This window comes from Cajanus cajan, chloroplast (genome assembly GCF_000230855.2).
Source record: "Cajanus cajan chloroplast, complete genome".
NCBI classification, from domain to species: Eukaryota; Viridiplantae; Streptophyta; class Magnoliopsida; order Fabales; family Fabaceae; genus Cajanus; species Cajanus cajan.
Window position 1 is genome coordinate 1 of NC_140640.1, and position 25,000 is coordinate 25,000.

Here is a 25,000-nt window from a genome sequence, read left to right on the forward strand (position 1 = left end):
TGGGCGAACGACGGGAATTGAACCCGCGCATGGTGGATTCACAATCCACTGCCTTAATCCACTTGGCTACATCCGCCCTTATACTATACAAGAAAGATTTCTACCTGAATTTTTAGCCTTTATTAATTATTATTCTTTTTTTGTTCTAAGATAGGAAAAATAATAAAGAAGAGCTAAATATATTAAAAATTTATGTATAAATATTTCTAAATATTTAGACTACTAATACTAATAAAATAAAAGTAAAGGAGCAATATGAACTTTGTTCATATTCTCCTTTACTTTCAAAAACTAGTCTACTTTAATTTAACATCCAAATTTTATCCATTTATAGATGGAGCTTCAATCACAGCTAGATCTAGAGGGAAATTATGAGCATTACGTTCATGCATTACTTCCATACCAAGGTTAGCTCGGTTAATAATATCAGCCCAGGTATTAATTACACGACCTTGACTATCAACTACGGATTGGTTGAAATTAAAACCATTTAAATTGAAAGCCATAGTGCTGATACCTAAAGCGGTAAACCAAATACCTACTACAGGCCAAGCAGCTAGGAAGAAATGTAAAGAACGAGAATTGTTGAAACTTGCATATTGGAAGATCAATCGGCCAAAATAACCATGAGCTGCTACAATATTGTAGGTTTCTTCCTCTTGACCGAATCTGTAACCTTCATTAGCAGATTCATTTTCTGTGGTTTCCCTGATCAAACTAGAAGTTACCAAGGAACCGTGCATAGCACTGAATAGGGAGCCGCCGAATACACCAGCAACACCTAACATGTGAAATGGATGCATAAGAATATTATGCTCAGCCTGAAATACAATCATAAAATTGAAAGTACCAGAAATTCCTAGAGGCATACCATCTGAAAAGCTTCCCTGACCAATAGGATAGATCAAGAAAACAGCAGTCGCCGCTGCAACAGGAGCTGAATATGCAACAGCAATCCAAGGACGCATACCCAGACGAAAACTAAGTTCCCACTCACGACCCATATAGCAAGCTACACCAAGTAAGAAGTGTAGAACAATTAGTTCATAAGGACCGCCATTGTATAACCATTCATCAACGGATGCCGCTTCCCATATAGGATAAAAATGCAAACCTATAGCCGCAGAAGTAGGAATAATGGCACCAGAAATAATATTGTTTCCATAAAGTAGAGATCCAGAAACAGGCTCACGAATACCATCAATATCTACTGGAGGGGCAGCAATAAAAGCAATAATAAATACAGAAGTTGCGGTCAATAAGGTAGGAATCATCAAAACACCAAACCATCCAATGTAAAGACGATTTTCGGTGCTAGTTATCCAGTTACAGAAGCGACCCCATAGGCTTTCGCTCTCGCGTCTCTCTAAAATTGCAGTCATGGTAAAATCTTGGTTCATTTAATCATTAGGGACTCCCAAGCACAAAAATTCTCTATAATTAGATAATTTTAGGGCTTGTTATTCAACAGTATAACATGACTTATATACCGGTGTCAACCAATACCAATATCCATAGTATGCTCTTATTCATTTAGAATTCTCCGAATTTCCTTTTTTTATCTCATTTCATTCATTAAAAATAAGTTTTTTTTATATAGATCGCTATAATTCGTATATTCAATATAACTTCGATATATTAATTATAGTGGGTTGCCCGGGACTCGAACCCGGAACTAGTCGGATGAAGTAGATAATTTCTTTTTAATGAAATTCAACAATAAAACAAGAAAAAATCTCTCCCCAAGCCGTGCTTGCATTTTTCATTGCACACGGCTTTCCCTATGCATACATCTAAACCTTAATTACTTCCCTAGGAAAAGAAAGACTCTAAGAAAGTAAAATATTCAATTAATGAACCCCGAATCCTGACTCTATGAGCATTTCAAAATCCTTATAGATATTAAATACTATTGAATACTAATAAAATACTAAAAAAAATGAATAGATTTTTTTATCTTTTTAATATTTAATAAGAATTTCGATTTACCTATTTACACCGATTTACAAAATATTCTAAGCTATTCTATATTATGAATTATTGACCAAATCGTTTTTGAAAAGAATATCCAAATACCAAATCGGACCTATATATAACCTCTGCAAAGTAAAAGAAGTTCTTGTAAAAATAAAATAAAAAATATCGTCTTCTTCTGTAAAGAATTCTTCCAATAATTTTTCTGAACCTAATTTTTTCAAAAAAGTGCGCACAGTACTTTTGTGCTTACGAGCCAAAGTTTTTATACAAGAAAGCCGAAGTATATATTTTATTTGATACAAACTCTTTTTTTTTGCAGATCCATTGTAATAATGAGAAAAATGTCTACATATACGCAAAAATCGGTCAATAATATCAAAATAAGATAAATTGGCCCAAACCGACTTACTAATGGGATGACCCAATAGATTACAAAATTTTGCTTTTGCCAATGATCTAATTAGAGGAAAAATTGGAACTATTGTATCAAGCTTTTTTATAACAATTTTTATTAGAAATGAATTTTGCAACATTTGACTTCGTACCACTGAAATATTTAGCCGAATACTTAAAAAATAGCCCAAAAAGTGAAATGAATGCTGGGATAATTGGTTTATATGAATCGTTACTGATTGAGACCAAATATCAAAATGACATTGCCATAAATAGATAAAATAGTATTTCCATTTATTTATCAAAAGAGGAGTATTCTTTGAAACCAGAATGGATTTTCCTTGATATCTAACATAATGGATGAAAGGATCCTTGAAGAATGATAAGGTATATGAAAAATCCGTAGTAAATACTTCTACAAGATATTCTATTTTTTCATAGAACAAAATTCGCTCAAAAAAAACGTGAAAATATTTTAATCGTAACTGAGAGGATTTGTTACGTAAAAAAAGAAAGATAGATTCTGATTCCCGGACGTATAAATTATATAAGAACAAGAAAAATCTTGGATTACTTTTTGAAAAAAAAGTAGAAATCCATTTTTTTGGAGTAAAAAGACTATTCCAATTACAATAGTAATAAAAAAACAACCTTAATAAATGAAAGAAAGAGACATCTTTTATCCAATATCGAAGGATTTGAACCAAGATTTCCAGATGGATAGGATAGGGTATTCGTATATCTGACTCATGATTTAAATATATAAATTTATCTTCTAAAAAGGGAAAAATAGAATGAATTGATCGCAAATTATTATAAGATTTTACGATTTCTAATTCCTTTAAGGAAGAGATAAATAATTGTAGGGAAAATAGAATCTCCACAACGACAACAAAACCTTCTAATATTATTTGAGAATAAAAATTATTGTTATAAAACCCCAAAGGATTTTGGTTAGAATCTTTAGCAAAAATGATCAAATGAGTCTGTTGACACATTCGAGTAATTAAACGTTTTACAATTAGTAAACTAAATGGATTGTTATAACCTAAATTTTCTACAAAAAAGGACCCATGACCATAAGCGAGTCCATAAATATACTCCCGAAAAAAAAGTGGGTATAAGATGTCCTGGTAGCGAGATCTATGGAGTTCTAAATATGCTTGATATTCCTCCATTTAAAAAGTCTATTTGGTCAAACAAAGAATCAGAGATTCATTGGATTATCAAATGGTACATAGTGCGATACGGTCAAAACAGGGAATTCTATATAATATATAAGATACCTAAAAAACGAGTAAAACCCATCAACGGACTCTCTCTAATCGCTTTTCCACCTAATTTTTGTTTTAGGATAACAAGCTAGTTAGGAATCCTTTATTTTTTTTTTCAACTCAATCGCTCTTTTGATTTTGGAAAAAAAATCTTTATCAATATACTCTTTCTTTTACACATTTATAGCTACCCCCCAATATAATATAATGGAAAATGGCTATATAGTTAGGACTCATAACAAAAATAAATAATCCATTCACAGGAAAAACTTTTCCCACATCAAGCACTAACCTCTTTTTAACGTACAATTAGATGGGATAATCATTCAAAAAAAAAAAAATGAAAGAAAGCTCGTTGCTTTATGTTTCTCTATTATAATTGGAGCCGCCAAGCTCTATCCCTTTATTAATTAAACCCAACTAAATTTTTATGTTCTGAGCCCATAATTCAAACAAAAATTTGGGCCGGATCCAATAAGAATGAAATCTTTTTAGAATTCTTCATTGATACGACATGCTACTTTTTCCATTCATTCCTTTCTGGATCAGTCGTGGTTTTACAAACTCTACCAATGGTATGGACGAACCAATTGCTTCATAGAAATGTGTAAAAAATAGAGCCGCTCTTAAAAGCCGAGTACTCAACCATTGAGTTAGCAACCCAATACAAATTATAAATATAGGGCGGGTGTATATCCAATCGCAATAAAAAAAATAAAAATAAAAGATTGAATTGTCTAATATTTTCTTTTATTAGACTAAATATTAGACTAAAAAAATGGAAAAAAAACTTAAAATGTTGAAGGCGAATTGATTCTCAACATACAAATGAACAGATAAAACCAAAAATTTTCTCAAAACAAAATGATAAACCACTTCTTTATCTACTATAGTTATACATTATTATTATATTATATTATTAATATAATTTTCGTTTTAATTTATTTTCAATTCAATCAATTATCCATTATTAATCCAATAAAATAATTTCTTGTTTGTATCACAAAAAATCCAACGAACCTACCATTTGATGAAGTAAAAAAATCTATTTAACATGAGTCTATTGATCAATTTATTCATGATCGGATTATATTTATTTGATACACTGTTGTCAATATTAGTATTGAAAAAAGAATACAATCGAGGAAACAAACGAATCAAATAAAAATGATAAAATAGAATATTACTGAAAAATTAATATGGATTACTGAAATATTAATTTTGCATTTTTTTAATATTTTTAATTCGATTATTATTATGTTATAATTATTTATAACATAATTCTTTAAATATAAATTTATAACATAATTCTTTAAATATAAATTTGATTATATTCAAATTCTAAATTATTATATTCTAAACTAAAAACTTAAAAAAAATAAGAGAAATATATATATAAATTTAATATAGAAATAAATAAATAAAATAATAAGAAAATATAGAAAACCCCCTATTAATATATGTAAAATTCACATAGAAAAAGAAATAGCATTTTCTCTTAGAAATTGTTATAACTTAACTTTTTTCGTAAAATATTGTCTGCTTACTACCTTTCTATTCCAATCTATTCCAATACAAAACAAAAACTAATATATATATATATATATATATATATATATATATATAATAAGTATCTTTAGATAATAAGTATCTTTGTATTGTAGTATTGTTTGTAGTATTGTATTCGGCTCAATCCTTTTAGGAAAAGATTGGGCCGAGTTTAATTACAATTAATAGAACAAAATCGAACAAAAACGGTAATTACTAAATTGTATCTACTGCTTCGAATTCAAATTTGATCGCCTTCCATACTTCACAAGCAGCAGCTAATTCAGGACTCCATTTGCTAGCCTCACGGATAATTTCATTACCTTCACGAGCAAGATCACGTCCTTCATTTCGAGCTTGTACACATGCTTCAAGAGCTACTCGATTAGCTACAGCACCGGGTGCATTTCCCCAAGGATGTCCTAAAGTTCCTCCGCCAAATTGGAGTACAGAATCATCTCCAAAGATCTCGGTCAGAGCAGGCATATGCCAAACGTGAATACCTCCAGAAGCAACAGGCAGAACACCTGGTAGAGAAACCCAATCCTGAGTGAAATAAATACCGCGACTTCGATCTTTTTCAATAAAATCATCACGTAGTAAATCAACAAAACCTAAAGTGATTTCTCTTTCCCCTTCAAGTTTACCTACTACGGTACCAGAGTGAACATGATCTCCACCAGACAAACGTAACGCTTTAGCTAGTACACGAAAGTGCATACCATGATTCTTTTGTCTGTCTATAACTGCATGCATTGCACGATGTATATGAAGAAGTAGACCATTATCTCGGCAATAATGAGCCAAGCTAGTATTTGCAGTGAATCCCCCTGTTAAATAATCATGCATTATGATAGGAACGCCTAATTCTCTGGCAAATACAGCTCTTTTTATCATCTCTTCGCATGTACCTGCAGTTGCATTCAAGTAATGCCCTTTGATTTCACCAGTTTCAACCTGTGCTTTAAAAAGCGCTTCGGCACAAAATAAGAAACGGTCTCTCCAACGCATAAATGGTTGGGAATTCACATTTTCATCATCTTTAGTAAAATCAAGTCCCCCGCGAAGACATTCATAAACAGCTCTACCGTAATTCTTAGCAGATAACCCCAATTTAGGTTTAATAGTACATCCTAATAGGGGACGGCCATACTTGTTCAATTTATCTCTCTCAACTTGGATACCATGAGGCGGACCTTGGAAAGTTTTAACATAAGAAATAGGGATTCGCAAATCCTCCAGACGTAGAGCACGCAGGGCCTTGAACCCAAATACATTACCGACAATGGAAGTAAACATGTTAGTAACAGAACCTTCTTCAAAAAGGTCTAAGGGATAAGCTACATAAGCAATAAATTGATTTTCTTCTCCAGCAACAGGTTCGATGTGGTAGCATCGTCCTTTGTAACGATCAAGACTGGTAAGCCCATCAGTCCACACAGTTGTCCATGTACCAGTAGAAGATTCTGCAGCTACCGCGGCACCTGCTTCTTCAGGCGGAACTCCAGGTTGAGGAGTTACTCGGAATGCTGCCAAGATATCAGTATCTTTGGTTTGATACTGAGGCGTATAATAAGTCAATTTATAATCTTTAACACCAGCTTTGAACCCAACACTTGCTTTAGTCTCTGTTTGTGGTGACATAAATCCCTCCCTACAACTCACGAATTAAGAATTCTCGAAACAACAAGGTCTACTCGACATCACTTAGGAGTTAGTGAAATCTTTTCTTTCACTTCACAGGAATCTTTCACAAATAATCCACTAATATTATCAATAAATTCCAAAGGTTCATTATTATTAAATTAAATATTAAACGATGGTATTTGATTTGTCAAATACATCATTATTGTATACTCTTTCATATGTATAGCGCAACCCAATCTTTGTTTTTTTTTTTTCTAATTTATTATCCCCCTTACTTATTTAATTTTTCATTTTGGAATCGAAATATCTAATTTAAGTAAAAAAAAATGAACTCTTGATCTTGACGGTGATATAGGTTGTATATGTAAATCCTAGATGTAAAAATAGGAATACTTTTCCCCGGAAAACAAAAAAAAGGTAAAAAAAAAAGCTAAGTAGAATAATAAGCTAAGTAGAATTAAGTATAAATTGTCTACTGATGAAATAAGAAAGCCAATGAGATAGAAAAAATGAATCGTAAATGTAAATAAGGTTCAGGTTCGAATTCCATAGAGAATATAGATGATATTCTCTATAATGATAGAAAAAAAAAACTTTTGAAAGATTTTATACAATTGAAATTTTCAAAATGACTGAGGTAAACTTTAAAATTCAATCATTGAAATTTAAAAAGTAAACAATTTAATTGGATTGGTTGGGTGGTACCAAAAAAATAGAGTACTAACTACCATTTCTTATTTGTTATTGAATTAACCGATCAACTTGCTTGGTTATCGAACATTTTTTTTTGATTTCAATTTTTTTTTTCGGAAAAAAATGGATATATTTTTATATGCGAATAAATCCTACTACTTCTGGTCCTGAGGTTTCTGCGCTTGAAAAAAAAAATCTGGGACGTATCGCCCAAATAATTGGTCCGGTACTAGATGTAGCCTTTCCCCCAGGGAAGATGCCTAATATTTACAACGCTTTGGTAGTTAAGGGTCGAGATAATGTTGGTCAACAAATTAACGTGACTTGTGAAGTACAGCAATTATTAGGAAATAATCGAGTTAGAGCTGTAGCTATGAGTGCTACAGATGGTCTAATGAGAGGAATGGAAGTGATTGACACAGGAGCTCCCTTAAGTGTTCCAGTAGGCGGAGCAACTCTAGGACGAATTTTCAACGTACTTGGAGAGCCTATTGATAATTTAGGTCCTGTAGATACTCGCACAACATCTCCCATTCATAGATCTGCGCCTGCCTTTATCCAATTAGATACAAAATTATCTATTTTTGAAACAGGAATAAAAGTAGTAGATCTTTTAGCCCCTTATCGGCGTGGAGGAAAAATAGGACTTTTCGGTGGAGCCGGAGTAGGTAAAACAGTACTCATTATGGAATTGATCAATAACATTGCCAAAGCTCATGGAGGTGTATCTGTATTTGGCGGAGTAGGTGAGCGTACTCGTGAGGGAAATGATCTTTATATGGAAATGAAAGAATCCGGAGTAATTAATGAAAAAAATATTGCAGAATCTAAAGTAGCTCTAGTATACGGTCAAATGAATGAACCGCCCGGAGCTCGTATGAGAGTGGGTTTAACTGCCCTAACTATGGCGGAATATTTTCGAGATGTCAACGAACAAGATGTACTTCTATTTATCGACAATATATTCCGCTTCGTCCAAGCAGGATCTGAAGTATCTGCCTTATTGGGTCGAATGCCCTCTGCTGTGGGTTATCAACCCACTCTTAGTACTGAAATGGGTTCTTTACAAGAAAGAATTACTTCTACCAAAGAAGGGTCCATAACTTCTATTCAAGCAGTTTATGTACCCGCAGACGATTTAACCGATCCTGCCCCTGCTACGACATTTGCACATTTAGATGCTACTACTGTACTATCAAGAGGATTAGCGGCCAAAGGTATCTATCCAGCAGTAGATCCTTTAGATTCAACGTCAACTATGCTCCAACCTCGGATCGTTGGTGAAGAACATTATGAGACTGCACAAAGAGTTAAACAAACTTTACAACGTTACAAAGAACTTCAGGACATTATCGCTATTCTTGGCTTGGACGAATTATCCGAAGAAGATCGCTTAACTGTAGCAAGAGCACGAAAAATTGAGCGTTTCTTATCACAACCTTTTTTCGTAGCAGAAGTTTTTACAGGTTCGCCGGGGAAATATGTTGGTCTAGCAGAAACAATTAGAGGGTTTAAATTGATTCTTTCTGGAGAATTAGATGGTCTTCCTGAACAAGCCTTTTATTTGGTAGGTAATATCGATGAAGCTACTGCGAAGGCTACGAACTTAGAAATGGAGAGCAAATTGAAGAAATGACTTTAAATCTTTGTGTACTGACTCCTAATCGAATTGTTTGGGATTCAGAAGTGAAGGAAATCATTTTACCTACTAATAGCGGACAAATTGGAGTATTACCAAATCATGCGCCTATTGCCACAGCTGTAGATATAGGTATTTTGAGAATACGCCTTAAAGACCAATGGTTAATGATGGCTCTGATGGGCGGTTTTGCTAGAATAAACAATAATGAGATCACTGTTTTAGTAAATGATGCGGAAAAGGGTAGTGACATTGATCCACAAGAAGCACAGCAAACTCTTAAAATAGCAGAAGCTAATTTGAATAAGGCTGAAGGCAAGAGACAAAAAATTGAGGCAAATCTAGCTCTTAGACGAGCTAGGACACGAGTAGAGGCTATCAATGTGATTTCGTAACAAGTTGATGCGTCCGAATATCCGAATAATTAAAAAATGGAAAATGAAACAGTAAGAAAAGATAGAAAATAAATAAAAGGGTAGTAGAAAAACTTATTAGATACCAGAGTCAATGGTATCTAATAAGTTTTAACTATACCTTACCTACTATTGGATTTGAACCAATGACTCCCGCCGTATGAAAGCAATACTCTAACCACTGAGTTAAGTAGGTCATTTATCACCGCCCCCAAAAAAGGATGGTACCCATTTATCAGATCAATTGATTATAAATAAAATATTACTTATAAGCAATACCAACGCAATATCCATTCAAGGGATTCGATCGTGTAATATTCATCTTGACAAGAAATTATCTACATACTATGATAAAATATGTATCATAAGCACAAGGGCTATAGCTCAGTTAGGTAGAGCACCTCGTTTACACAAGCGCCAATGTTTTTTTTTTCAGAGGAGTCCATCTTGTAATCAAAAGATTTTCTCTTATAGTAATAAATCGATGTCTTACTCCATTTTTTAAGCAACAAAACAAGAGAACAATAGCCTGACAAAACAAAGGGTTTAGCCATAAAACAGAATCCATCATTGATTTGAGATATTGATAAGGTGAATACCCATTTCTCGTCAATGCTAGGCATAATGGGTATAGGGACCTCAAAAAAATGATCTTTTCTCCCTATCTTTATCTTATGGACTTTAAGGTGTATGAAGTGTCATTTCCTATCTTATATTTTAATTTGAGTAGGTAGATAGAGAGTCCATTTAACTTAAGTTGATCTAGGCCATAAGCAGACCTACGTCAAGCTAATCCTTCTTTGAAACACTTTGGTAGTGCTCTTAGATTAGAATCCAAATAAATAAGAGCATAAGGAATCATCTCTTTATTATTTCTGTCAAGAAAAAAGATGGTGGACTAACTGATATTTCTATCAGTTAATGAAAAAGCTCAATGCAATAAAAATGCACGTTGGGTTTTTAAACCAATTCAAATCATTTTGATAAGAATCCGTTTGATTTGTTTTATCGAGAAGGTCTACGGTTCGAGTCCGTATACCCCTAATATTCCTATAGATACTAATAATATTTAATATCGAATCTATCTCATTACTAATACTATTAGTAAATAATATATAGAATAGAAAGAATTTGATAATTTCTATCAGAACATATAAATATTCGATAGAATAATACTAATATTAGTATATTTATATACTAGTAGAATAAAATTTAGACTTTAGAGTAATTATTAATACTAATCGGGTATATTTTCCACATTCAGGGGAGTACGTTTATGTTTCTGCTTTATGAATATGATATTTTTTGGACATTTCTAATAATATCCAGTTTTATTCCTATTTTGGCATTTCTAATTTCTGGAATTTTAGCCCCGATTAACAAGGGACCGGAGAAACTTTCTAGTTATGAATCGGGAATAGAACCAATAGGCGATGCTTGGTTACAATTTCGAATTCGTTATTATATATTTGCTCTCATTTTTGTTGTTTTTGATGTTGAAACGGTTTTTCTTTATCCATGGGCAATGAGTTTAGATGTATTAGGGGTATCCGTATTTATAGAAGCTTTCATATTCGTGCTTATACTAATTGTTGGTTCAGTTTATGCATGGCGAAAGGGAGCATTAGAATGGTCTTAATTATTGACTATTTAGACAATAAAAAAAAAAACATTGAGACAATTATGAATTCCATTGAGTTTCCCTTACTTGATCAAACAACCAAAAATTCAGTCATTTCTACTACATTAAATGATCTTTCAAATTGGTCAAGATTATCCAGTTTATGGCCGCTTCTCTATGGTACCAGTTGTTGCTTCATTGAATTTGCTTCATTAATAGGATCACGATTCGACTTTGATCGTTATGGACTAGTACCACGATCGAGTCCTAGGCAGGCAGACCTAATTTTAACAGCGGGCACCGTAACTATGAAAATGGCTCCTTCTTTAGTTCGATTATATGAACAAATGCCCGAACCAAAATATGTTATTGCTATGGGAGCCTGTACAATTACGGGGGGGATGTTTAGTACCGATTCTTATAGTACTGTTCGGGGCGTGGATAAGTTAATTCCTGTGGATGTCTATTTGCCGGGCTGTCCACCTAAACCGGAAGCCATCATAGATGCTATAACAAAACTTCGTAAGAAAATATCTCGAGAAATCTATGAAGATCAAATGAGTTCTCAACGAGAGAATAGATGTTTTACTACCAACCACAAGTTTCATGTTGGATGCAGTACTCATACGGGCAATTATGGTCAAGAATTCTTCTATCAACCGCCATCTACTGTCAGAGATACTGTCTGTCACATTTTTTTAAAGTACAATAAGAAAGTGGCAATTCCTATTTTTTTTAATTTCATCGTAATGTAAATAGGAAATACTAATACCAAATTCCTAAAAAAAAATAAAGGAGAAGTAAAAAATGCAAGGTCGTTTGTCTTCTTGTTTAGTCAAACATGGATTAATTCATAGATCATTGGGTTTCGATTACCAAGGAATAGAGACTTTACAAATAAAGCCCGAGGATTGGCATTCTATTGCTGTCATTTTATATGTATATGGTTACAATTATCTACGTTCCCAATGTGCCTATGATGTAGCACCAGGAGGACTATTAGCTAGTGTATATCATCTTACGAGAATAGAGTATGGTATAGATCAACCCGAAGAGGTATGCATAAAAATATTTGTCGCAAGAAAAAATCCCAGAATTCCTTCTATTTTCTGGGTTTGGAAAAGTGCGGATTTTCAAGAAAAGGAATCTTATGATATGTTGGGAATTTCTTATGATAATCATCCGCGTCTGAGACGTATTTTAATGCCTGAAAGTTGGATAGGATGGCCTTTGCGTAAAGATTATATCGCCCCAAATTTTTATGAAATCCAAGATGCTCACTAAATGATAAAAATAATAAACTAATCCACACTTCTGCAACCCTTGATATTCAAGGAATAGCTGTATATTCTCTTATAGATCAGACAAAGTTATTGAAGTTAAATCAGACAGAATAATGGAAGTCTAATTCATCTATTTTTATGTATGTCATAAATCACCAAATTCATAAATAAGATAATAATGTAGGTATTTCAAAATAGGGGTTCTTTGAGATTCTAAAATATGAACAATACTTATTATTTCGTATCAGCCAAGCCCATAAATAGGATGAACTGCAAAAATTCGTTATCATGAACTATATAACGTACACATCAACATCAATTATATGGCCACGAAAAAGAAAAAGTAACATCAAAGGAGATGAATAATATGGAAATATAAAAAAACAAAGAAATGGGCTAAATTCTATTTGTGTAATCCATCTATAAGATTAATTTTGACTATTCCAATTCCACCCCTGAACTCTCTTAGACTAGACTTTTAGGAGGTCTTTGAACCAACTAATTAAACCATTCGAATATTATGGAAATATTAACTTTTAGAGCGCAGAAAAAGGGAAACAAAATAAATAAAGAATTTCTTATATATATACAACGAATATCCCTAAAAAAAAGCATCTATTCTTTTAATTATCTATTCCCCATATTCATTTAAATGAGTATGGGGAATAGATACTCATACAAATGAATCATGTGCCAGGAACCAGATTTGAACTGGTGACACGAGGATTTTCAGTCCTCTGCTCTACCAGCTGAGCTATCCCGACCATTCTTGACGCATAAGCCTCATCTTTTATTTTAAAAGATTACTAGAGTATATGTCAATGAATCTAAGTAAACTAAGTAAAAAAAGACAAAAAATTAAAAATTATAAGTAAGTTTCATTATTATAAGTAAGTTTCAGTAATAGTAATTATTTTGTATCGTTAATCATGCATATGAGGATTCCTTGCTCAAAAATAAGATATTCATTTTTTTTATTATCATAAAAAAAATTATACGTGTTTCACACAAATAATTACATATTTCAAAGATGCTCTATATATTCCAAAACTTGTGACTCCTAATTATGATAAGAAAAAGAAAAATTCCAATTTCTTTGTGAAAGAATAAATGGAATAAAACACATAAATAACGACTTAAAGACAGAGAGGATATAGGAAAAAGAATTTGAAAGTTAAAGAGGCCCTTTGGTTGGGGATAGAGGGACTTGAACCCTCACGATTTCTAAAGTCGACGGATTTTCTTCTTACTATAAATTTCATTGTTGTCAGTATTGACATGTAGAATAGGACTCTATCTTTATTCTCGTCTGATTGATCAGTTCTTCAAAGGATCTATCAGATTATGATGGAGTGAATGATTTGATCAATGAATATTCCATCTTTTCTTCAACTTTGAATTGATTTGATTCACATATTTCATTGTTGTCAGTATTGACATGTAGAATAGGACTCTATCTTTATTCTCGTCTGATTGATCAGTTCTTCAAAGGATCTATCAGATTATGATGGAGTGAATGATTTGATCAATGAATATTCCATCTTTTCTTCAACTTTGAATTGATTTGATTCACATCTTTTCCATTTGTTAGAACAGCTTCCATTGAGTCTCTGCACCTATCCCTTTTTTATTATCACTTTTTAAACTTTTATTTCTTTTCGGAAAACAGGATTTGGCTCAGGATTGCCCATTGTGAATTCCAGGGTTTCTCTGAATTTGAAAGTTCTCACTTGGTAAGTTTCCATACCAAGACTCAATCCAATTAAGTCCGTAGCGTCTACCAATTTCGCCATATCCCCCTCTTTTATTTATTTTAGATTCCATTATTTCATTGAATTTTAGATGATTCTATTATGTAAGTATTCAGAATTCAATATACACAGATATATACCATATATCTATTTATATTATATGCCCCTACTTCTATTATTTTTTTATTTAATTTTGAATACTCGAATGGTCGATTCTTTTTTTTTTTCATCTTAGTTTTTTATCTTTTTCCGAATGAAAACATGGGAATCTTTAATTATTATCTGGGTTGGACTTTTCTTTTTCTTTCCTTTTTTTGTTTAATAAATAATCCATTTATTCATATAGAATTAATATAACTAAAATGAATTTAATGGCCATAAAAAACCATTATTTTCTTTTAATGTCGAATTCATTTCGAAATATTGAATTCCTAGTTACTTACTCAAATTTACTTTCATTTTAATATATATATTTTTTAATAATCCAATATATAATAATAAAATATCTTATAATTCTAATGTATAATTATATAGATTATACATATTTTAATTTAAAATAATAATATTCTATCTATATATATATAGATATAGATTTGATAAATCTGTCGAAATATTATATATTAATTAATATATTATTAATCCTTATCTTGCACTTCATGTTATATACTATGTTATGTACTAAATCAAATAAATATTAAATATTGGATCGACACTATATTTTTTCTGTGTTCGTATTAATTTGAATTATCTTATAAATAACTAACAATTAATAACTAAGATCCCAGCAGTTTATGAAATTCCGATGCATACGCAATTTTGGCTATGTTAGCCCGCTTAGCTCAGAGGTTAGAGCATCGCATTTGTAATGCGATGGTCATCGGTTCGAATCCGATAGCCGGCTTTTCTCAATTTGTTTTTTATTTTGTTACATAATTAAGAATTTCTTTAAAAAAAAATGCAGAGAGTTTGATCTCTGTGGAACAAATCAACAAAAGAACCTACTTTTTTTCTATTTTTTTTATATACAATAGAATAAAGTTCGGATATTGAAAAAATGAATTGAATTATTCTTTTTAGTATAATACTTTAGTGAATTTCGCTTCATTTATAATATTTTTCATTTAGTTTAGTTTTAATTTTGATTTATAAGATTGGATTTTCCATAAAAAAAGGAGTCTTTATGTCACGTTACAGAGGACCTCGTTTCAAAAAAATACGCCGTCTGGGGTCTTTACCAGGACTAACTCGTAAAAAGCTAACAGTCAAAAGCGAACTTAGAAATCAATCGCGATCCAGTAAAAAATCTCAATATCGTATTCGTTTAGAAGAAAAACAAAAATTGCGTTTTCATTATGGTCTTACAGAACGACAATTGCTTAAATACGTCCGTATCGCCGGAAAAGCTAAAGGATCAACTGGTCAGGTTTTATTACAACTACTTGAAATGCGCTTGGATAACATACTTTTTCGATTGGGTATGGCTGCGACGATTCCTCAAGCCCGCCAACTAATTAACCATAGACATGTTTTAGTTAATGGTCGTATAGTAGATATACCAAGTTATCGTTGCAAACCTCAAGATATTATTACAGCGAAGGATGAACAAAAATCTAAAACTCTGATTCAAAATTATCTTGATTCAGCCCCCCGTGATAAATTGCCAAATCATTTGACTCTTCACCCATTCCAATATAAAGGATTAATCAATCAAATAATAGATAATAAATGGGTTGGTTTGAAAATAAATGAATTACTGGTCGTAGAATATTATTCTCGTCAGACTTAAACCTAACTAAAATAACAAGAGTTTTTATCCGAGGATTTTCCGACATTCATATATCATAGACATGATTCATATATCATAGACATGGATATAGGAAAATTTTAATTCCTTGCTCACTTTTTCCACTCTTTTTTATATTACCGAAAAAATTAGGAATAGAGAGTCCATATCAAAAAATTGGAAATAATGGTATGCATTGTTATTTGAAACATTGTGATGGGTAATATTGATTAATTTGTTAAAGATTCGGAAAGAGAGGGATTCGAACCCTCGGTAAACAAAAAGCCTACATAGCAGTTCCAATGCTACGCCTTGAACCACTCGGCCATCTCTCCTACATAATGATGTCCAGAAACCGGGTGAATAGTGAATTCATTCATATTTTTGATAAATGCATAAAACCTATCCAAACTAAAAAAATAGAAAGATAAAAATTAGAAAAACCCTCCTACAAAGCCTTAGGATAAACCAATTGGATTAATGAATCTGTTTTTACGTTATTTCGCACTGTATTGTACAATTCCTTTATTTGTGTATTTGTGGGATTGATTTATTTCTCACACGATAAATAATTTAATTATAGAATGAATTTATACCTATGCCTAGATCTCGGATAAATGAAAATTTTATTGACAAGACCTTTTCAATTGTAGCCAATATCTTATTACGAATAATTCCGACAACTTCGGGAGAAAAAAAGGCATTCACTTATTACAGAGATGGTGCGATTTGTATATATATATATTTAACCGAAATCGGTAAAAAAATGAAAAAAAAACCACGCTTGCTGAAGGTGAAATTTGTAAAAAAAAACAATTAATTCCTTCTGTCGTGTATCCTCGATTAATGCAGCCTCATATGCTTGAATTTCAGGTTTCTAGTATAAAGCGAAAGGTTATACTTATGGGGTTAGGTCAACCCTAACCTACTAGTACCGATAGGCAGCATGGGGAAAGAAGCACTACGCTTAGGAATCGACAACACGAAAACTTTGTTTTGTATATATTTGTATATATATCCTTCCATATCTTATTGGGATTGGGACAAACAAGAATGGTTGGGACAATAAACATCCATCTCGTTCGTATTTTGGATACCCGTATAACCATCGAATATTTTTGAAGTGAATAATTCCGGGAAACTAAGCAGCGTTGAGGACAAAGAAATTGTTGAAGTTACTGTCTTTTTATCCAGTACCAAGATACTTAATGTTAAGGAAGAATTTTTTATAGGAAGGTTGGCTAGAGATTTGTTATAAAAACACTAGCCCTGTTCAGTTGATAATGAGAATACTAAAATCTTTTTGGATTCTATGTATTTTTATCATTACATATATAAGGGAGGAGCCGTATGAGATGAAAATTTCACGTACGGTTTTGGAGCGGAGATTCTTTGAACCGAATGACGACCGTAACGGATGTCAGCTCAATCTGAAGGAAATTATGCGGAAGCTTTACAGAATTATTATGAGGCTATGCGACTGGAAATTGATCCCTATGATCGAAGTTATATACTTTATAACATAGGCCTTATCCACACAAGTAACGGGGAACATACAAAAGCTTTGGAATATTATTTTAGGGCGCTCGAACGAAACCCATTCTTACCCCAAGCTTTTAATAATATGGCCGTGATCTGTCATTACGTGCGACTATCTCCAATATAGAAAGAAAAAGAAACGAACAAGCAAAAATACACACATACTAATATATATATATCTAATATATATCTATATAAAAATACTAGAAAAAAAAAAAGGCTTTCTACATATACATATATCGTCCAAAACAACGATTTTTATCAGCTGTAGCAAAGAAAGAAACTTCATAGAAGTCAAACAAAATATGAAGAAATAGATATGCCTAGATACCCGCTTTTTCTATGGATAAAAGATCTAATTGATAAAGGAAGCATCGTAAAGATCAATTAACACGGTTTTGAGCCGATACAATAAAAACTGCTTACTTATCTCATGATAGAAAAGTAAGGAAACCGCTTATGTAATAAAGTGGATCCCCTGATTTTTTTAGCAGCGGTGTAGTATCAAATCCCAAAGATAGAAAGCCTTTTCTTTATAAGAAAGAAAATACTTTTTCCAAGATTCTATAGAAATGGATATATCATATAGAAAAATATATGATATATATATAATCGAGATAGTTACTTTTCAGAAAATTAGAATGAGGGTGTTAATTCGAATGCTTTCTTCCTTTTTCTGAAGGTAGGAGAAAAGATAAAACTAAAAAAAGATGAGATTCTTGAAATTCTTTATTAGTCAAAATTCAAGTTTGAAACTCATGTTAATAACTTCTTTTTTTTCTTTTAGTTAACTTAAAAAAAATAGAAAAAAAAAGAATTGACTGCTGAGCCGTATGAGTCAGGAAATTCTCAAGTACGGTTCTAAGGAAAGGAATTGACTCACCTATTCCGACCGAGGAGAACAGGCCATTCGACAGGGAGACTCGGAAGTTGCGGAATCTTGGTTTAATCAAGCCGCTGAATATTGGAAACAAGCTATAGCCCTTACCCCTGGTAATTATATTGAAGCACAGAATTGGTTGAAGATCACAGGGCGTTTTGAATAAAAACACTCTGTTTATTTATTTTTCTTATATTTTTTTCTTAAATTATATATATCTATATATATCTATATCTATATAGATATAGATATATTTAATTTGTTATAATTTATTGTTTGTTGTCCCCATCAATCAAATAAAAAAAGAATTTCTATGGGAACGACCAATCACAGAATTTAATTATATCTCTTATAATTTAAAAAATTAAGTACAAAATAATACTGTCTATATAAAAAAAAAGTAAAATTAGTTCGATCTAGGAACTTCTGAGTAAAATCTGAATATATTCGATTAGGCTGCACAAAAAATTATTTAACTTCCTTTCAAAGTTCGCAAAAAGTCTTAGAAGGTTCAAAAAAAAGGTCCGTTGAGCGCCTCACTACTATGTCATAATAGATTCGAACACTTGCCCCGGATTAACTTCGAGATCATAATTGTTCTAGTGAATAACTAAAGAAAATAGATTTAATTAAAGAAAATAGAAAATAGATAGATGGGAGATAGCAAAACTCAATATAAACATCTCTCATAAGTTCACTAATTCTGTTTTCTGTTGGCAGGTCTCTTTGTATGTGTTGTCTGGAAAGAGGAGGACTCAATGATTATTCGTTCACCGGAACCAGAAGTAAAAATTTTGGTAGATAGGGATCCCATAAAAACTTCTTTCGAGGAATGGGCAAAACCTGGTCATTTCTCAAGAACAATAGCTAAGGGACCTGATACTACTACTTGGATCTGGAACCTACATGCTGACGCTCATGATTTTGATAGCCATACTAGTGATTTGGAGGAGATTTCCCGAAAAGTTTTTAGTGCCCATTTCGGCCAACTCTCTATCATCTTTCTTTGGCTGAGTGGCATGTATTTTCATGGTGCTCGTTTTTCCAATTATGAAGCATGGTTAAGTGATCCTACTCACATTAGGCCTAGTGCTCAGGTGGTTTGGCCAATAGTGGGCCAAGAAATATTAAATGGTGATGTAGGGGGAGGGTTCCGAGGAATACAAATAACCTCTGGTTTTTTTCAGATTTGGAGAGCATCTGGAATAACTAATGAATTACAACTCTATTGTACCGCAATTGGTGCATTGGTCTTTGCAGCCTTAATGCTTTTTGCTGGTTGGTTCCATTATCACAAAGCTGCTCCAAAATTGGCTTGGTTCCAAGATGTGGAATCTATGTTGAATCACCATTTGACAGGGTTACTAGGATTGGGCTCTCTTTCTTGGGCAGGACATCAAATACATGTATCTTTACCAATTAACCAATTTCTAAATGCTGCAGTAGATCCCAAAGAAATCCCACTTCCTCATGAATTTATCCTGAATCGGGATCTTTTGGCTCAAATTTATCCAAGTTTTGCCGAGGGAGCTACCCCATTTTTCACCTTGAATTGGTCAAAATACGCAGAATTTCTGACTTTTCGTGGGGGATTAGATCCAGTAACTGGAGGTCTATGGCTGACCGATATTGTACACCATCATTTAGCTATTGCAATTCTTTTCTTGATAGCGGGTCACATGTATAGGACCAACTGGGGTATTGGTCACAGTATAAAAGATATTTTAGAGGCACATAAGGGTCCATTTACGGGCCAGGGTCATAAAGGTCTATATGAGATCCTAACAACGTCATGGCATGCTCAATTATCTATTAACCTAGCTATGTTAGGCTCTTTGACCATTGTTGTAGCTCACCATATGTATTCTATGCCTCCTTATCCATACCTAGCTACTGACTATGGTACACAACTTTCATTGTTTACACATCACATGTGGATTGGTGGATTTCTCATAGTTGGTGCTGCTGCGCATGCAGCTATTTTTATGGTAAGAGACTATGATCCGACTATTCGATACAACGATCTATTAGATCGTGTCCTTAGACATCGCGATGCAATCATATCACATCTTAACTGGGTATGTATATTTTTAGGCTTTCACAGTTTTGGTTTGTATATTCATAATGATACCATGAGCGCTTTAGGGCGCCCTCAAGATATGTTTTCTGATACCGCTATACAATTACAACCCGTCTTTGCTCAATGGATACAAAATACCCATGCTTTAGCACCAGGCACAACGGCCCCCGGTGCAACAACAAGTACCAGTTTGACTTGGGGAGGTGATAATTTAGTATCAGTGGGCGGTAAAGTTGCTTTGTTACCGATTCCATTAGGAACAGCCGATTTTTTGGTCCATCATATTCATGCATTTACAATTCATGTAACAGTATTGATACTTCTAAAGGGTGTTCTATTTGCTCGTAGCTCACGATTGATACCGGATAAAGCAAATCTAGGTTTTCGTTTCCCTTGTGATGGACCTGGAAGAGGGGGGACATGCCAAGTATCCGCTTGGGATCATGTCTTCTTAGGACTATTTTGGATGTACAATTCCATTTCGGTAGTAATATTCCATTTCAGTTGGAAAATGCAGTCAGATGTTTGGGGTAGTATAAGTGATCAAGGGATAGTAACTCATATCACAGGAGGCAATTTTGCGCAGAGTTCCATTACCATTAATGGGTGGCTCCGTGATTTCTTATGGGCGCAGGCATCCCAGGTAATTCAGTCTTATGGTTCTTCATTATCTGCATATGGTCTTTTTTTCTTGGGTGCCCATTTTATATGGGCTTTTAGTTTAATGTTTCTATTCAGCGGGCGTGGTTATTGGCAAGAACTTATTGAATCCATTGTTTGGGCTCATAATAAATTAAAAGTTGCTCCTGCTACTCAGCCTAGAGCCTTGAGCATTGTACAGGGACGTGCTGTAGGAGTAACACATTACCTTCTAGGTGGAATTGCCACAACATGGGCATTCTTCTTAGCAAGAATTATTGCAGTAGGATAATAGCTAGGAGGATTTGAAAATCATTATGGCATTAAGATTTCCAAGGTTTAGTCAAGGCTTAGCTCAAGACCCCACTACTCGTCGTATTTGGTTTGGTATTGCTACCGCACATGACTTCGAAAGTCATGATGATATTACTGAGGAACGTCTTTATCAGAATATTTTTGCTTCTCATTTCGGGCAATTAGCAATAATTTTTCTGTGGACTTCCGGGAATTTGTTTCATGTAGCTTGGCAAGGGAATTTTGAGGCATGGGTACAGGATCCTTTACATGTAAGACCTATTGCTCATGCAATTTGGGATCCTCATTTTGGTCAACCGGCTATAGAAGCTTTTACTCGAGGGGGTGCTCTAGGCCCAGTTAATATAGCCTATTCTGGTGTTTATCAGTGGTGGTATACAATTGGTTTACGTACTAATGGAGATCTTTATACTGGAGCTCTTTTTCTATTATTTCTTTCTACTATATCTTTAATGGCGGGTTGGTTACACCTGCAACCAAAATGGAAACCGAGCGTTTCGTGGTTTAAAAATGCCGAATCCCGCCTTAATCATCATTTGTCAGGACTATTCGGAGTTAGTTCCTTGGCTTGGACAGGTCATTTAGTCCATGTCGCTATTCCAGGATCCAGAGGGGAAAACGTTCGATGGAATAATTTATTAAATGTATTGCCACACCCCGAAGGATTAGGTCCATTTTTTACAGGTCAGTGGAATCTTTATGCTCAAAACCCGGATTCCAATAGTCATATATTTGGTACCTCTCAAGGAGCAGGAACTGCTATTCTAACACTTCTCGGGGGATTCCATCCGCAAACTCAAAGTTTATGGCTAACCGATATTGCACATCATCATTTAGCTATTGCATTTATTTTTCTAGTTGCTGGCCATATGTATAGAACAAACTTCGGGATTGGTCACAGTATAAAAGATCTTTTAGAAGCACATACTCCTCCGGGGGGTAGATTGGGGCGTGGACATAAGGGTCTTTATGACACAATCAATAATTCAATTCATTTTCAATTAGGTCTTGCTCTAGCCTCTTTAGGGGTTATTACTTCCTTGGTAGCTCAACACATGTACTCTTTACCCGCTTATGCATTTATAGCACAAGACTTTACTACTCAAGCTGCGTTATATACTCATCATCAATATATAGCAGGCTTCATTATGACAGGGGCTTTTGCTCATGGAGCTATCTTTTTTATTAGAGATTATAATCCAGAACAGAATGAAGATAATGTTTTGGCAAGAATTTTAGACCATAAAGAAGCTATCATATCCCACTTAAGTTGGGCTAGCCTCTTTCTGGGTTTCCATACTCTGGGACTTTATGTCCATAATGATGTCATGCTTGCTTTTGGTACTCCGGAGAAACAAATCTTGATCGAACCTATATTTGCCCAATGGATACAATCTGCTCATGGTAAAACTTCCTATGGGTTCGATGTACTTTTATCTTCAACGAACAGTCCAGCGTTCAATGCGGGACGAAGCATATGGTTGCCTGGTTGGTTAAATGCTGTTAATGAGAATAGTAATTCTCTATTCTTAACAATAGGGCCTGGAGACTTCTTGGTTCATCATGCTATTGCTCTTGGTTTACATACAACTACATTGATCTTAGTAAAAGGTGCTTTGGATGCACGTGGTTCAAAGTTAATGCCAGATAAAAAAGATTTTGGTTATAGTTTTCCTTGCGATGGTCCCGGACGAGGTGGTACTTGTGATATTTCGGCTTGGGACGCATTTTATTTGGCAGTTTTCTGGATGTTAAATACCATTGGATGGGTTACTTTTTATTGGCATTGGAAACACATTACACTATGGCAGGGTAATGTTTCACAGTTTAATGAATCTTCTACCTATTTGATGGGATGGTTAAGAGATTATCTATGGTTGAACTCTTCCCAACTTATCAATGGATATAACCCTTTTGGTATGAATAGTTTATCAGTCTGGGCGTGGATGTTCTTGTTTGGACATCTTGTTTGGGCTACCGGATTTATGTTCTTAATTTCTTGGCGCGGATATTGGCAGGAATTGATTGAAACTTTAGCATGGGCTCATGAACGCACACCTTTGGCTAATTTGATTCGATGGAGAGATAAACCAGTGGCTCTTTCCATTGTGCAAGCAAGATTGGTTGGACTAGCCCACTTTTCCGTAGGTTATATATTTACTTATGCAGCCTTCTTGATTGCCTCTACATCGGGCAAATTTGGTTAATTGTAGAATATCCGGCAATAATGTAATTTCCTTCTATGGAAAGGGGAAGCCATTTATACATCTAGGATGTGACTTCTATAATTGATACTAATAAGAAATCAACCATTATGGCAAGGAAAAGTGTGATTCAGAGGGAGAAGAAGAGACAAAAATTGGAACAAAAATATCATTTGATTCGTCGATCCTCAAAAAAAGAAATAAGCAAAGTTCCGTCGTTAATTGATAAATGGGAAATTCATGGAAAATTAGAATCACTACCGCGTAATAGTGCACCTATACGTTTACATCGACGTTGTTTTTCGACCGGAAGACCGAGAGCTAATTATCGAGACTTTGGATTATCTGGACACATACTTCGTGAAATGGTTCATGCAGGTTTCTTGCCGGGTGCAACAAGATCCAGTTGGTAAGGATTCCAAATTCTCTTCATTTTTTTATTCATTTTTATTATCAGTGATCATAGGTGGGTCCCTTTACCGTTCTGTATAAATGGTTTATTCTATTTGTACAGATATGGTAGAGGGACCCGTTTAATCTTTTTTTTGTCCATTAGTTATAAATTATTATCCTTATCGCGGAGTAGAGCAACTTGGTAGCTCGCAAGGCTCATAACCTTGAGGTCACGGGTTCAAATCCCGTCTCCGCAAAAACAAGGGTTCAAGAAGAAAAAAAGGGGGGGAGTCAATTCTATACCATTTTTCATACTATGACTATAAAATACATAACTAAGTGGAGGCGGATAGCGGGAATCGAACCCGCGTCTTCTCCTTGGCAAAGAGAAATTTTACCATTCGACTATATCCGCATTTTTTTTGTGCTTGATATGTGATTCTATTTGTACAGAGATGGGTCTGATACTCTATTAGGGAAAATTCAAAAGAAATGTATATAATGCATATTCTTTTCTAATATAGATATATTTTTTTTTAATAAATATTAGTTTCTATTAAGAATTCCGATATTATTATTATTATATATTCTTTTTTGATATAAATTTCAATCAATAATTCATAATTCTATTATTATATATTATTTTTTTCTATATATCTATAGAATCGAATTAAAATTATGATTCTATAAAATATTTATATATAGAATATTTTTATTTACTTTAATAATATAAAAGTTTTAGTTATTTACAAATTATACTATATATATATATATAAGATAATAAGCTATATCTTTTATATCAATGAAGATTTGACCCCTCCCTATAATGTGTTATAGTTTTCTTTATTTTTAGGGACTTATCTATTCCGTTTTTTTAATGTGCCTGACAATCCGAAAGAATTCTGGGGGAGGGGTCATTTCGTTTTTT

General features: G+C 33.5%; 13 protein-coding genes and 11 non-coding genes across 24 annotated transcripts; 13 read left to right on the forward strand and 11 right to left on the reverse strand. All coding sequences in view use genetic code 11, as the record gives it.

The window, feature by feature from the left end:
• Positions 1-2: 2 nt before the first annotated feature.
• Positions 3-77, reverse strand: trnH-GUG. The gene has a single exon. It is a non-coding gene; the product is annotated as a tRNA-His (tRNA).
• A 243-nt stretch (positions 78-320) lies between these two features.
• On the reverse strand, positions 321-1,382 carry psbA (photosystem II protein D1). The gene has a single exon. It carries the CDS (start codon positions 1,380-1,382, stop codon positions 321-323), a length of 1,062 nt encoding a protein of 353 aa, YP_013613198.1.
• A 266-nt stretch (positions 1,383-1,648) lies between these two features.
• Positions 1,649-4,307, reverse strand: trnK-UUU. The gene is made up of 2 exons: positions 4,271-4,307; positions 1,649-1,688 (listed from the first exon to the last, which is right to left on the reverse strand). It is a non-coding gene; the product is annotated as a tRNA-Lys (tRNA).
• On the reverse strand, positions 2,031-3,548 carry matK (maturase K). The gene has a single exon. It carries the CDS (start codon positions 3,546-3,548, stop codon positions 2,031-2,033), a length of 1,518 nt encoding a protein of 505 aa, YP_013613199.1.
• A 1,101-nt stretch (positions 4,308-5,408) lies between the features above and the next one.
• On the reverse strand, positions 5,409-6,857 carry rbcL (ribulose 1,5-bisphosphate carboxylase/oxygenase large subunit). The gene has a single exon. The coding sequence runs from the start codon at positions 6,855-6,857 to the stop codon at positions 5,409-5,411; it is 1,449 nt and encodes a 482-aa protein (YP_013613200.1).
• Positions 6,858-7,671: 814 nt separating this feature from the next.
• Positions 7,672-9,168, forward strand: atpB (ATP synthase CF1 beta subunit). Its single transcript has one exon. The coding sequence runs from the start codon at positions 7,672-7,674 to the stop codon at positions 9,166-9,168; it is 1,497 nt and encodes a 498-aa protein (YP_013613201.1).
• atpE (ATP synthase CF1 epsilon subunit) lies at positions 9,165-9,566 on the forward strand. The gene has a single exon. It carries the CDS (start codon positions 9,165-9,167, stop codon positions 9,564-9,566), a length of 402 nt encoding a protein of 133 aa, YP_013613202.1.
• Positions 9,567-9,707: 141 nt separating this feature from the next.
• trnM-CAU lies at positions 9,708-9,779 on the reverse strand. Its single transcript has one exon. It is a non-coding gene; the product is annotated as a tRNA-Met (tRNA).
• trnT-GGU lies at positions 9,715-9,773 on the reverse strand. Its single transcript has one exon. It is a non-coding gene; the product is annotated as a tRNA-Thr (tRNA).
• Positions 9,780-9,957: 178 nt separating the features above from the next.
• trnV-UAC lies at positions 9,958-10,628 on the forward strand. The gene is made up of 2 exons: positions 9,958-9,996; positions 10,594-10,628. It is a non-coding gene; the product is annotated as a tRNA-Val (tRNA).
• Positions 10,629-10,860: 232 nt separating this feature from the next.
• Positions 10,861-11,223, forward strand: ndhC (NADH-plastoquinone oxidoreductase subunit 3). The gene has a single exon. The coding sequence runs from the start codon at positions 10,861-10,863 to the stop codon at positions 11,221-11,223; it is 363 nt and encodes a 120-aa protein (YP_013613203.1).
• Positions 11,103-11,960, forward strand: ndhK (NADH-plastoquinone oxidoreductase subunit K). The gene has a single exon. It carries the CDS (start codon positions 11,103-11,105, stop codon positions 11,958-11,960), a length of 858 nt encoding a protein of 285 aa, YP_013613204.1.
• A 52-nt stretch (positions 11,961-12,012) lies between these two features.
• On the forward strand, positions 12,013-12,489 carry ndhJ (NADH-plastoquinone oxidoreductase subunit J). Its single transcript has one exon. The coding sequence runs from the start codon at positions 12,013-12,015 to the stop codon at positions 12,487-12,489; it is 477 nt and encodes a 158-aa protein (YP_013613205.1).
• A 690-nt stretch (positions 12,490-13,179) lies between these two features.
• Positions 13,180-13,252, reverse strand: trnF-GAA. The gene has a single exon. It is a non-coding gene; the product is annotated as a tRNA-Phe (tRNA).
• A 428-nt stretch (positions 13,253-13,680) lies between these two features.
• On the reverse strand, positions 13,681-14,287 carry trnL-UAA. The gene is made up of 2 exons: positions 14,251-14,287; positions 13,681-13,730 (listed from the first exon to the last, which is right to left on the reverse strand). It is a non-coding gene; the product is annotated as a tRNA-Leu (tRNA).
• A 780-nt stretch (positions 14,288-15,067) lies between these two features.
• trnT-UGU lies at positions 15,068-15,140 on the forward strand. The gene has a single exon. It is a non-coding gene; the product is annotated as a tRNA-Thr (tRNA).
• Positions 15,141-15,419: 279 nt separating this feature from the next.
• rps4 (ribosomal protein S4) lies at positions 15,420-16,025 on the forward strand. The gene has a single exon. It carries the CDS (start codon positions 15,420-15,422, stop codon positions 16,023-16,025), a length of 606 nt encoding a protein of 201 aa, YP_013613206.1.
• A 244-nt stretch (positions 16,026-16,269) lies between these two features.
• trnS-GGA lies at positions 16,270-16,357 on the reverse strand. The gene has a single exon. It is a non-coding gene; the product is annotated as a tRNA-Ser (tRNA).
• A 263-nt stretch (positions 16,358-16,620) lies between these two features.
• ycf3 (hypothetical chloroplast RF34) lies at positions 16,621-18,607 on the forward strand. The gene is made up of 3 exons: positions 16,621-16,746; positions 17,440-17,667; positions 18,455-18,607. The coding sequence occupies exons 1-3, from the start codon at positions 16,621-16,623 to the stop codon at positions 18,605-18,607; spliced, it is 507 nt and encodes a 168-aa protein (YP_013613207.1).
• Positions 18,608-19,199: 592 nt separating this feature from the next.
• On the forward strand, positions 19,200-21,452 carry psaA (photosystem I P700 apoprotein A1). Its single transcript has one exon. It carries the CDS (start codon positions 19,200-19,202, stop codon positions 21,450-21,452), a length of 2,253 nt encoding a protein of 750 aa, YP_013613208.1.
• A 25-nt stretch (positions 21,453-21,477) lies between these two features.
• Positions 21,478-23,682, forward strand: psaB (photosystem I P700 apoprotein A2). Its single transcript has one exon. It carries the CDS (start codon positions 21,478-21,480, stop codon positions 23,680-23,682), a length of 2,205 nt encoding a protein of 734 aa, YP_013613209.1.
• Positions 23,683-23,789: 107 nt separating this feature from the next.
• Positions 23,790-24,092, forward strand: rps14 (ribosomal protein S14). The gene has a single exon. It carries the CDS (start codon positions 23,790-23,792, stop codon positions 24,090-24,092), a length of 303 nt encoding a protein of 100 aa, YP_013613210.1.
• A 163-nt stretch (positions 24,093-24,255) lies between these two features.
• trnfM-CAU lies at positions 24,256-24,329 on the forward strand. Its single transcript has one exon. It is a non-coding gene; the product is annotated as a tRNA-Met (tRNA).
• An 87-nt stretch (positions 24,330-24,416) lies between these two features.
• trnG-UCC lies at positions 24,417-24,487 on the reverse strand. Its single transcript has one exon. It is a non-coding gene; the product is annotated as a tRNA-Gly (tRNA).
• Positions 24,488-25,000: the final 513 nt, after the last annotated feature.